This window comes from Macaca fascicularis, chromosome 5, assembly GCF_037993035.2.
Source record: "Macaca fascicularis isolate 582-1 chromosome 5, T2T-MFA8v1.1".
Lineage (NCBI taxonomy): Eukaryota > Metazoa > Chordata > Mammalia > Primates > Cercopithecidae > Macaca > Macaca fascicularis.
The window spans coordinates 95,262,583-95,276,118 of NC_088379.1; the positions used below are offsets into that span (position 1 = coordinate 95,262,583).

General features: G+C 36.3%; 1 protein-coding gene and 1 long non-coding RNA gene across 19 annotated transcripts in view; one reads left to right on the top strand and one right to left on the bottom strand.

Moving 5' to 3' along the window:
• LOC135970958 (uncharacterized) overlaps window positions 1-7,509 on the top strand; it is a 44,839-nt gene extending 37,330 nt beyond the window's left edge. For all 3 annotated transcript variants that reach the window (XR_010586909.2, XR_010586912.2, XR_012434964.1), the window contains one exon: window positions 962-7,509. This is a non-coding gene — a long non-coding RNA (uncharacterized lncRNA). The remainder of the gene's footprint in view (window positions 1-961) is intronic.
• The window catches only part of SNCA (synuclein alpha), a 111,637-nt gene continuing 104,999 nt past the window's right edge, over window positions 6,899-13,536 (bottom strand). For all 16 annotated transcript variants that reach the window (XM_074040155.1, XM_005555422.4, XM_015450650.3 and 13 more), the window contains 2 exons: window positions 10,077-10,160; window positions 6,899-7,507 (listed from right to left, as the gene is read on the bottom strand). In XM_074040155.1, coding sequence (XP_073896256.1) covers window positions 7,475-7,507; window positions 10,077-10,160 — 117 coding nt within the window. In that variant the 3' untranslated portion in view covers window positions 6,899-7,474. The remainder of the gene's footprint in view (window positions 7,508-10,076; window positions 10,161-13,536) is intronic.

Genomic DNA, 13,536 nt, shown 5'->3' on the forward strand with positions numbered 1-13,536 from the left:
GACTACAGATCAGTCTTTCCTGAACTGCTGCTGGGTGTATGTGGCAGCTGGATGGAATGGTTTGTCAGAAAAGATACTGCTCAAAAAAAAGAAATTCAAGTCAATTACAGACTGTCAATATGAGTTCTCATCTATAAAAGGGGACTATAATGTGGAAATCATTGTTATTCCAGAAAGAATTACTTCAAATGAACTGTTTCTAGCATGTTCAGAAATAATTGGCAAGAAAATCATGACTAAAACCTATACCTAACAGCCTGGAAGTAGGTCTGATCATCAAAAATCAACAGAGTGTAGCATTTGAATGTCTATTCTCACCATGGGCAGTGAAAACACAGTCACCGAAACTCCACAATATTGATTTACAGAGCTGTTCTTAAACATAACTTTGGATTGTGTTGGATTCCTTCTTAGAATGACACCAAGTATCCACCAGTGTTCACATCCAAACATTGCTGTGATAATCAGAGCTCAGAATCAGTTATTGACAATACATAATTTACAGTTCCTTCAGAGATATGTCTTCTTTTGCTTTAGATGAGATCAAGAAAATTGTAGGAAAGGTCTTTTTCTCAGCTGTTACCCTTTTGCCCATTGATCTAAGACAAATGGCCTAACCTAGCTAAAGGATGGCACAAACAGCTAAGGATGCCCAAGATGGATTTCCAAGGAAGTTTGCCAAAAAGACTTGCCAGATTTCTCATCATTCAACATGGACACTCCATCTTCAACAGCAGGAGTCAGTGCTGCCACATTACTAATGTTTGGCAGCCTCTCAAACTTGCTTTGACCATTTCCATAGAGATTTGGATGAGGCCTTACGCAACACATAGTATGTTCTAGTAGTACGTTATAGAGGCTCATCTGTCCATATTTAGTCTTTGTTTTTTTTTTTACAAGAGTTGATTTTGTTAGGAAACATAGTATTGAACAATAATTTTCTGCTACTCTCAATTCCTAGGTTGTCGCAGTGTCCAGAAGGCAAAAGGACAAGTATGCACTGTCCTACTGACCTACTTTCCATGCTGCTGCACAGGAAAATCTGACAGAGGACAATAGCAAACATCTCACCAGCTCATGCGCTCTTTTTTGATCCTAATTCCAAGGGACTCACCAAAGATATGAAGAGAAAACAAACAATACTTTTCTTGGAAATACTGTAATTGCTGGTATATTTGTTGTTTCTGGCATAAGGTAGAAATTGCCCAGTAAACATTGCTTCCTTTTGGATCAAAAAGAACTTTAACTAAATAAATGCAAGAGGTGTGAGGGAAGATAATGGGAAATAAATGAGATTTGAGAAATCAGTGGAGATTCAAGTGGTTATTTTTTTCTTTTGTAGTTGATAATACTCTGTTTTAGATCACTGAGTTTTACTTATATATGCTTGTCCTTTTTTTTTCTAGTTACCAGAACAATACTCAGTGAATTTATGAATATATGGTAAATATTAAACACATCCCACTTGGATGAGAAGATACATAAGTTGATGAGTATAACTAAGTCTAAAGTTAGATGTGTTCCATAAACATAGTGTTTATGGAGTTGGTGCATATTCACCTCTCAGTAAGTTACACTTTCTTAGTTTCTTTTTGGTGCTAGGTGATATTCTGCAAAGTACACATAAGTATAGTAACATTGGTCAGTAAACTAGTAAAATGCTCCCCTAGCTATTAGTAAATAGCCTCTGCCTTATGTCTCCAAAATATCTCTACCACTATCTTGATCTTGATTGCTATTTTATATTAAAAGAAGACATGTGAATGTATCTGAACATTTAAAAAATCTGTTATTTCTTTTTTACCTTTAAAAATACAGTGTGCTGTACTAGTACTACTACTAATAAATAGCATCATTGACTCATTGGTCACTTACTATCAGCCAGGCAGTCCTAAGTGTTCCACTTATATTAACTCACTTAATGCATGCAACAATGCCATGAGGCACTATTTTTATCATTTGCATATTTATGTATAAGGAAACAAAGACACTAATATTAAGTAGTAAGTGGCATAAATAGGAGTCGAAGTTCCATAGTCTATTAATAGTTTTAGAGTTCAGGATATTCTCTATTACTTTAACCTATCTCATTAAGCAGCATCCCTGACTATTCTAGGTAAAGAGTATTGTATTCTTTTCTAAGATAAAAGCATGACTTGCTACTATATTTGTTTAGATTCAACTTTATTGGAACACAGCTTAACTTTGACATTTACAGACATGCATTAGCTTTCATTTCATTGCAAGATAAAAGGCAACCTGGTATTTAGTTTACCTGCAAAAGGCAGTTAGGAAGCCCTAGAGGAACCTAATTAAAATGCAGCACATTTCCAAGGCACCATCTCTTGCTGTGTTGCCATAGAAACAATGAGGATTTCTGTCACTGACCTTTGAGGGAATCTGAGGATATATTTTCATAAAGTTCATAAGAGAAGCCATCCTAGTACATTAACCTATAGTTGCAGATCATCAATATGTTATGGAAATTCCCTATGCAATCCTGCTGATTTTAAAACCAAATTATACTAGCAAAACTTACTAAAGGCTCAAACTAAGGGCTCTTTGAAGGAATGTGGTTTAACTGCTTCCAATGTAAGATTTCAAATAATTAAGGATAATGTAGTAGCAGCAAAACATTAAAGAAAACCGTAGGTAATTACACAAAGAACATTGGAACTAAAATCATATTTAAGAATAGTTTTAGTGTTATATCTATTCTATTTTATTTTGGGTTCTTCAATTCTATGCTTATTCAAAGGATAAAATGAACATTACTGCATCAAAAAACTATACCTAGAAAATCGAAGTTTATTATACAATATTAAGTTGCTACTATTATTTATACATACAGATTATTAATTCATGCCCTTTACTATTTATTTATAACTTCATTCATTCCATTACTAAATATGTGTAATTGACAATCTTAGTTATACTTTAATTTATATTTTTTGGCTATTTGACATAAGCCAAGTAACCATGCCATGATTCAACATAGAAATTTACAAAGCCCACCTTACTGTAGACTGCCGCTATTATTGTATCAACATCTGTATCTTCCACTGAAAATAAATAACTTAGTTATATAATCAGAATATGCCTGGTTTAGTTACAAGGAAATATCTATCAGGTGTTAATTTCTCTTAGAATTAGAAATCTTGGCCAGGCATGGTGGCTCACACCTGTAATCCCAGCACGTTGGGAGGCCGAGGTGGGTGGATCGCTTGAGGTCAGGAGTTTGAGACCAGCCTGGCCAACATGGTGAACCCCATCTCTACTAAAAATACAAAAATTAGCTGGGCTGAGATGGTGGGTGCCTGTAATCCCAGCTGCTCAGGAGGCTGAGGCAGGAGAATCATTTGAACCCTGGAGGCAGAGATTGCAATGAACTGAGATTGTGCCATTACACTCCAGCCTGGGTGACAAGAGCAAGACTCCGTCTCAAAAAAAAAAAAAAAGAAAAAATAAATAAAATCTCTCTCTATGTATCTATAGATATATGTTTATAGATATATAGAGAGACATATATATAGATAAGAGATATGTGTATATATGTGTGTACACACATATATAGATGCACATTGTGTGTGTGTGTGCGTGTGTGTGTGTGTTTGTGTGTGTGTATATATGTTTGTCTTCAGGCACCTGAAGAAAAACAAATACACTAGCAAAACTTGCTAAAGGCTCAAACTCTAGTAAGTTTTCTTTGGGTGCCTGAAGAAAAACAAATATCTAATAATTATACCTAGAAAAGTGGAGCTGTCACCCCATTTCCTAGACTTCTGGAAGTTCTCTTAAATAGCTCTGTGTCCTCGCTCAGACACTATGTGGCCAAGGGGCTGAGAGCACAGACTGTGGTACTGTAACATTGGGCCTCTTGGCTCTGCCACTTACTAGCTGTGTGGCCATGGGAAAGTTATTTAGCCTGAGGGTGCCTCCGTTGGCTTATGTATAAAATTAGAATCATAATGGAACCTATTAAGGTTGTTTTGAGAATTAAGTGACTTAATATTGATAAATCACTTACATCTATATTTGACACATAATAATTTGTCTAAGTATAGCCAATAACAGGGACAGAGCTCATGTGAAAATGTCAGCCCTGTTGCACTCTTGCCCTGCCCAAGACAGAAAGAACTAAATGGGATGAACGCATTCCAGATAAAATGCAGAGTTCCATTAGTGTGTGGACGAGGCAGTCTGTCAGGTTTACAGACTGGAAAAGAAAATGTGTTTTCTTCCTCAGTATGGATTTAGACGGCACCATCTTTGAGAATTGATGGTTGTCTTTGAGATGTGTGAATGCGTAAGTGTGTTTGTGTTTAATCCAGTAGTGAAAAGGAAAAGCTGTTTTTCTTTCTATATACTCACTCACGACACTCATTATTTCCAGAACACTTCATTTCTACCACCACATGTGTGTGTGGGGTGTGTTTTCTACACCAAGCAATTCTCCCATTCTTTGTGGCTATCAACTGGGTGTCCCATAATTCAAATCGGACATTATCTACCTGGAGTTAGCATTGACCCACAGGTTAAGGGCTCAGTTTTACAAAATTTTCCCCCTCCCCACTGAAGATGACAATCACAAATGATGAGTCTTCATGTTACTCATAACTTCTGTTTGACTTGGCTACAAATCCAAGGTCTCCACGGCCCTCTCCTCAGATTTGATAATTTGCTAGTGTGACTCACAGACTTCAGGAAAACAGTTTGCTTACTAGATTACCAGTTTGTTATAAAAGGATACAACTCAGGAACAGCCAGATGGAAGAGATGCACAGGGAAAGGTATGGGGGAGGCGTGGGGAGCTTCCATGCCTTCTCCGGACACACCACGCTTTCCAGCACCTCTGCATGTTCACTTACTTCAAATCACTCTGAATCCTGTCTTTCAGGGATTTTTACGGAGTTTTCATCATGGAAGCATGGTTGCTTATTAACTCAGCTCCTCTTCTCTCCTGTCCCCAGAAGATGGAAATGGAGCTAAAAGCTTCAAGCTTCTTATCATGGCGTGACTTTTCTGGTGACCAGCCCCAGTCCAGGAACCCAGCAAGAGTCCCTTCATTAGAAGAGAAGATACTACTCTCGCCCAGGGACTTAGGAGCTCTGTGTCAGAAAGCAGGGTCAAAGACCAAATATTAGAACAAAGGATGACCCTAGCACCCCTACCACTCGGGAAATTACAAGGGTTTTAGGAGCTCTTTGTAAGAACTGGAGGCAGAAACCAAATACATATTTTCATATATGTATATATTTATTATGTCACAAAAAGCTACATACTGGATGAGCCAGAAAAATGAGGAAACATATTTGCATCTCACACTAGTGGAGAGATTCTGAAAAAGACCCCACTTGGAATACCAAACCACACATTAGATTGTTCTGCTCCCAATTGTGTGCCAAAGTGCACTCTGAACTGTTTTGGTAAAGCCCACTGTGGAGTCATATGAGGCTGAATAACTTGGGAGAATGTATGTCTGCAAAATAAACCTAGGACCGGATTGATCCTCAGGCCACTTGGCAGGTGAAAGTCTCAGGAATGAATGTGAGACAAGCTTCCTGAAAAGGCTTCTATGACTTATAGAACTTTTTGTTAAGTGCTTGGTCCCAAATAAACTATTAAGATATATAAACTACAAAATAATTCACTGCTCATAAATAACTACCAGATAAATATTAAGGGAAGAAACACTTTAAAGGAGAATTTGTATCCACATAAATCCCTAAATTCATGGTCACAACTTTACTAATCTCAAAATGTTCTGGGTCATTGCTGTCAGTCTAGTTTTGTCCTCTATTTCTTCATTTAATGCCAATACTTCTAATTTTTTAAAATATGCTGCTTTAGGTAGATTTAAAATATATCCTAACAGCTATTTTCTAACCTTCCTGAAATATACTGTTCAATAAAAAATCCTTTCCTTGCTTAAACATAACTTAAATAAAACAAGAAACTTACCATTTCTCTCCAGTGTAAGATGACACATGCAGCTTAGCACTCTGTAGTAGTCGCTTTTCAATTAGGTAAAAAAGGAAGTTTCTATGGTAACCATCCTTATAGTCACTCATTCCTCCTTCCTGCCTCACCAGTGCCCAATATATATCACATTACTCATGAATACATATAAACTGCTAGCATGTCTAGAATATTCTATCTTGAAATTATACTTCCTACTAGTGACTTTTAAAAATGACTATGCCCCAGAATAATTAAAAAGAGAAACCAAAAAAATTTTAAATTAATTTATATAGAATTTTTCACCATCAAGTTTATTTTCAGCACCCATGGGGAGTTAATAGATCTTCCCTGAAAGAGAAAAACCTTTCCCAAGGAAAAATCCTAGAATTCATATATTTGGCAACATTTAAAAGAGATCATGAAATTTTTATCAGTCTGGAGAACTGATCTTCTTTAAGGTGATCCTGATAGTTCCCAAAGGTGTTTAAAGGCATTTCCTGGAAAAAAGGGGAGCGAGAGAAAAAGGAATAGAGAGAGAGAATTTTTGATGATTTTTTTTTTTTTTAGTGGGGACTGCTGAGTTAAACTAAGTTAACCACATTGTCTCAGAGCCTTGAATGTGCTAATATGTGCTAAAGTGTCTCATGGATCTCTAAGGAGGATGTAGTCAAAATCATCTTTTACACTGCTTCGTTCCCTGGAGCCCACTTTTTTTTTTTTTAATCACAGCCACTTAAGGCACCACAAAACACACCTCTGGCAGTGCTGCTTCAGGGAATTCCCAGTGTAGGGTTAATGTTCATTTTCTCTACCTCTTCTAAAATTCCTCCTTCTTCAAATGCCTATTAATAACTTTATGTCCATTGTGTCAGTTCTCAATGCATGTTGCTTATAAGCAAGATTTTTATTATTAAAGTGAGATGGGATAAAAATAAAATTTTGTTTGCAATGAGACGACATTTTATTTTAATTCTCACCATTTATATACAAACACAAGTTAATAAAACACATCACAAAACGGTAAAATTTCATAGTTAGTATTTATAGGTGCATAGTTTCATGCTCACATATTTTTAAGTATTATATATATTAACAAATTTCACAATACATCATTATTCTTAGACAGTATCATTAAAAGACACCTAAAAATCTTATAATATACGATAGCAAATCACTAACAACTTCTGAACAACAGCAACAAAAAAATAGTGAGGATTTAGAAATAAGTGGTAGTCACTTAGGTGTTTTTAAATTGTTTTAACATCATAGATTGAAGCCACAAAATCCACAGCACACAAAGACCCTGCTACCATGTATTCACTTCAGTGAAAGGGAAGCACCGAAATGCTGAATGGGGGCAGGTACAGATACTTCAATCACTGCTGATGGAAGACTTCAAAATACACTGTAAAAACTTTGAGAAATGTCATGACTGGGCACATTGGAACTGAGCACTTGTACAAGATGGAACGTCTGTCAGCAGATCTCAAGAAACTGGGAGCAAAGATATTTCTTAGGCTTCAGGTTCGTAGTCTTGATACCCTTCCTAATATTAGAAAAATAAAAAAGACAGCACGCACTGTTAGTGTAAGTTTCAATCATGCATCAGCACTGACAGCCAATGAGATAGGAAATGGCTCATCACTTACATTAAAATTTACACTCAATGTTTTTGCAAATATTCTGCAATATACATTATCTTATTTTTAATAGTTGTGTATTTCCTGTCCGATATAGATGTGAATTGTGGTAGTAATCAGTTAAAATATCTAGGTTCTAATCCAGATGTACCATTTAATGATCATATACCTAGTCAGGTAGGACAAATAAGTTGGACTGGCTGATTCTCAGTTTCTTCACCTGTAAAATGTGAGAATAAAATCAAGCGGTCTATAAAGCCTTTTCCAGGGCTAAGACGCTCTAATTCTCAGAAGGAAATTAAGACGTTTGAAGGCGAGGTACATTTTCCCTACTTTCGCTCTCCCACTTGAAAATTTCATCTTCATCTATGGCTTCAATTATTAGTTGTATTTCAGACCCCAAGCTCTCCATACAATATCTGGAAAGCATCCACAATACAAATATTAATGATGTAATTAAAGGGGTCAGATTATTCCTCCTAAAGAGCAACTTTAATAATATCAGGATTCTGCTTAAAAACAAACAAATAAGCATATCTTCAATAACTGAAGTTGTTTTCTGAATAGAACACAAACTTAAATGACAAGATTGTCCTAATACTCTATAATTTGTCTTTGACCCATAGCTGCAGGTTCAATCTATCACCATTTTCCTTGTTCCTAAGCTTGAGTCATAATTATTTACTGTTCTCAGACATATCCATTTGCATTCTCAGACACATATGCCTTTGCTTCTGATATTCCCTTGTGCCAGAACGTCCTCTGTTTGTTTTGCCCTACCATATCTCTTTCCTTTTCCCACCCAGATCAACATTACCTCCTCAATAAAACTACTCCTGATTGATTGAAACAGATCCTTTAAAATGTTATACTTTTTAGTATATCTTGTATATCTTTGCTCCTGTGATGCCTGGTACATAGAAGGCAATCAATAATGTTTGTTAAAGGAAGGAATCATAATGAAGAAATGAATGAATGAATTTCTATTTTTTTCATCAAACCTACCAGACTGTAAACTCCTTATATCCTGGTAATGTCAATTACACTATAGTTTTCTATAGTGTTTGGTACTGTGTCTTGCATAAAAGACCCCAAAATATTGGAAATTCTTATTAGGCAAACAATTTAATCTCAATTTCTATAAATTGAATTATTATTAATATGCTGTGTGTGTGTGTGTGTGTGTGTGTGTGTGTGTGAGTGACAGTCTTGCCCTGTTGCCTAGATTGGAGTTCAGGGGTGCCATCTCAGCTCACTGCAACCTCTGCCTCCTGGGTTCAAGCAACTCTTGTGCCTCAGCCTCCCAAGTAGCTGGAACTATAAGCATGTTCCACCATGCCTGGCTAATTTTTGTATTTTTAGTAGAGATGGGGTTTCACCATGTTGGCCAGACTGGTCTTGAACTCCTGGCCTCAAGTAACCTGGCCACTTTGGCTCACAAAGTGCTGGGATTACAGGTGTGAGCCGCTGCACCCATCCTTGATATGCCTTTTAATAATGCCATGAGGAATAATACATAACCTAACCACAACATATTTGAACTCAATTTTTAATGGAACCATCATACAGTTTCTTTTCTTGTGATATCTTTGTTTGGTTTTGATTATCAGGGTAATATTGGTCTCACGGAATTAGTTGGGAAATGTCTAAATGACTCCTATGTTGTGTAAGAGATATTAATTGGTGTTAACTAATTAGTATTAGTTCTTCCTTAAATGTTTGGTAGAACTTACCAGTGATGCTGTCTCGGCCTGGGATTTTCTTTGCATGCAGGTGTTTTTTTTGTTTTTTTTTTTTTTTTTTTTTTTTTTTTTTTTTTTTACTAATTTAATCATTTAATCACTTCACTGTGTTACAAATCTATACAAATCTATTCAGATTTACTATTTCTTCTTGGGTCAGTTTTTTTCATCTAACAGTATTTTCTAATTTCCCTTTTGATACATTTTCTATTAAAATACTTTTGTTTTCAATAAAAATAAAATTAACAATCATACGTTGTTTAAAATGTTATACTGGAATATATCAATTGTTGCAAATCATACATTTATCTTTTCATTCTATAACTTGTGTGGGTAACTTTTATTTTACTATGCAATCATCCCACTGGAAATGTATGGCAAAAAATAATTACCTTCCTTTGGCATTCCGTTGATTTCCCTAACTTTCCATTTAGAAACTTATTTTAGAATGTATAGTTTCTAAAAATATATTCTCTAATGCAGGAGTTAGTAAACTTTTCCTGTAAAGGGTCAAGTAGTATTTTAAGCTATGTGGACTTAGAATTTGTGTTACATCCTCTCTTCCTCCTCCTCCTCTTTTTTTTTGGACCCTTTAAAAATGTAAAAACCATTCCTAGCTTGAAAGTTGTCCACGTAATGAGCATGTAGAGAGCAAATGATTCTCACTAAGCAAGAGAAATATGACAATGACAGGTTGTTGGTACTGTTAGAAAGATTCAGCTTGGACTCCTACCTCAGAAGGCATTTCATAAGCCTCATTGTCAGGATCCACAGGCATATCTTGTAGAATTCCTTCCTGTGGGGCTCCTTCTTCATTCTAATATTTAAAGTGAGAAGCACAAAAAGAACATGATGAAGTAGCATTTTTCACTTTTAAAAATCAGAACCATGTTTTGGAAAAATCTTACATATAGGGATGTTGGCCAGGGATGTTGAAAACGGCACACTTTAATATAAGTACTGGCATTCTAAACTCTGCAATGCCTTTGGGGAAACATTGCGGCAACATGGGTTACCAGCCCTCAAAGTATGTAAAGTTTTTGCTCAAGTAATTCACTATTTAGGAAATAATCCACAGCTATAGTCCAAAAATATTCTTCACAAGATCAATGACAGCAGGAAACAACATTTTTACAATTGTTAACTAAATGTTCAATGAATAATGAAGAGTTAAAAATTATTGCTGGGTGCTATGGTTCACTCCTGTGATTTCAGCACTTTGGGAGGCTGAGGCAGGTGGATCATTTGAGTCCAGGAGTTCAAGGCCAGCCTGGACCACACAATGAAACCCCAAGTCTACTAAAAATACAAATAAATAGCTAGGCATGGTGGCACATGCCTATGTCCCAGACACTTGGGAGGCTGAGGCAGGAGGATCACTGGAGCCTGGGAGGTAGAGGCTACAGTGAGCTATGTTCATGCCACTGCATTCCAGCCTGGGTGACAGAGCAAGACCTTGTCTTAAAAAGAAATTATCATTCAGCTACTCGGTAGATTATGATAAAGACATGTATTACTATTACCTGAGAATTATGTAACAACAACCTATTTATGGTATAATATTTAGCAGACTATAAAGTGTTATTTGTATTATAGATACAACCTACACACATTTCAGATGCAAAGGTAAAAAGTTTGGAAGAAAACACAATAAAATATGAAAGTTATTTTGCTGGATAGTTATGTATGTTATTTTGACTTTTTTCTAAGTGTTTAACTTTTATAACCATTTATAATGTAAAAGCATACATATTTAACACAATGATTTTAAATGACAACGAATACACAAATTCTTTTCTGAAATTTGAAGACTGAGACTATACATATTGAAGGGAAATAATCAAATACATGGTCAGAAAGTTTTTCTAGGTATCTCTTCCTAGACAAAGAATACTCAAAACTCAGCCTGAAATGGTCATGGCTTTGTTGATATTCTTCACTAAATACCTTTTGTTGCTTTGCATTTATTTTAGCAAAGTAATTATAAGAAGATAAAGTTAACTGAAAATTCAAAGAACAGAGAGGCAATGTGAGCCTAATGGACTCAGAGGAAGGGATCAAATAATCCCTCAGCCAATGAGGCTGATTTTCAACAACATGTCTGATGTAAAAAATCCTCCCCATGTCTTCACATGAAAGTGACTGACAGGGACACTGAAGTATAAGGAAATGGATGACGGTAAGAAAAGGTCAAATTATGGTAGGTGGGCAGAGAAGCTTATAGATCATTCTGCCCTTGCCAATGCCCTTTCTATAAACTAAAAAAATCCGAATAATAGATACATTAAATAAAATATAAACCACCCCAAACTACCTCACTTTAAAATGTGGAGTAAAGACTGTTTTCATAGTGTTTCACTTCTTGGTACAAGTGAAGGATACGGGCTCTGCTGCGGGGTAGCTAGGCACAAGGCTTCCATGTCACAGGACTTGAGCTCAAGTCCTAGCTTCTCTAGATGACAGAGCTTTTGTGATGCTGAGAAGTTTCCTATGCTTTTTTTCTGTGTGTCAATTAGCCTTAGTGATCAAATGGGGCAGCCAAACCTTCTTTACAACTGGGAGAAGCAAACAACATCATTAACTTTCTCATTAATATTTAGATTACTGTTAGGATAGCCAAGTATAAGGGAAATAAGGCAATTTTTTTTCATGCATTTTGAAACTGACAGAGATTTGATTTTCTAATATAATTTGTTAGAAAATTTTGATATGGACCAGACAAGTAAATATGGCGGACCTAGCCTGTTTGTTTGATGATCAAAAAGGAGTTGTTACGGCAGAACTAAGACTGATGGATGTTACTGGATATGTTTATATGTTATTTGGCTGAACTTTGAAGGATGTATGCAGATGTGCAGGTTAGGTGAGTGTGTGTGTCTACATGGTTCCAGCCTGGGTGACTGGGTGTGTGTGAGAGCACCCTGCAGTGATGAAACAGCGTCCTGTCCGGGGTGGGTTCCCATATTGCTCCCTAAGCTGCCAGGAGAGGGTCCAGCCACCTGCGGTCTCCACTGGAATAAATAGGTAAGTTATTTGACTTGTTTGTATTAATCTTTCATAAACGTATATATAGCTCACATTAATTTCAGTGTTTAATATCAGAAGTGATTTATCTTTATTTAGGAGTTTGATGGTGTTTTTGTGACCAGAAATTTGCTATAGGAACTTAATTCTTGCTTATATCAATTGCCAATGGTAAAACTGGTTTTGTTATAGATTGTTTTGCTTCAAGTCACAGTTTCCAAGAAACTATTGATGAAGTTAAGTGAGGATTTACAGTATTATCTGCCCTCTGATGGAAGTACATACACATCACCATCTTAAACCAAGACCATACTAGTCTAAGTGGGCTATTGTTCACTGACCCAATAACTTCATCAAATGGGAACAAGTTACCCTAGGGATAACAGCGCAATCCTATTCTAGAGTCCAAATCGACAATAGGATTTATGACCTCGATGTTGGATCAGGACATCCTAATGGTGTAACCGCTGTTAAAAGTTCGTTTGTTCAACAATTGAAGTCCTACCTGATCCGCGAGGTCAGGAGATCAATAGTATCCTGGCCAACATGGTGAAACCCCATCTCTACTAAAATACAAAAAATTAGCTGGGTGTGGTGGCGCGCCTGTAATCCCAGCTCCTCGGCAACCTGAGTCAGGGGAATCACTTGAACCCAGGAGGCGGAGATCACAGTGAACCCAGATCACACCATTGCACTCTAGCCTGGCGACAGAGCGAGACTCCGTCTCAAAAAAAAAAAAAAAAAAAAAAAAAAAGAAAAAAAGAAAAGAAAAGTCCTACACGATCCAAATTTGAATTTGATTCACATTTAACTATCACTGACAACTTACAGCAAATATAAGGGACGAAAAACATGTTCACTGTTCACATCACTGGCTACAATCAGCAAATTTTGCACTGTGAAAAACTACACAAGACAAATAATACATCTAATTTCACCAAGTAAATTGCAACAAAAAAGAAGTTAGTGGGAACCTACAGATTAAAGTAGGAGTGAGAGAGAATTAGCCAATTGCAACCTAAGAACCTTATTTCATTCGTTTTGGGATCCCAACATAAGCAAATGGAAAACACGTATGAGGTAGTTGGGGAAATTTGAACACTGACTGGATTTTTAAGAATTATTGTTTATTTCTTTAGGTGTGAAGATATATTACAGTTTTACTTTAA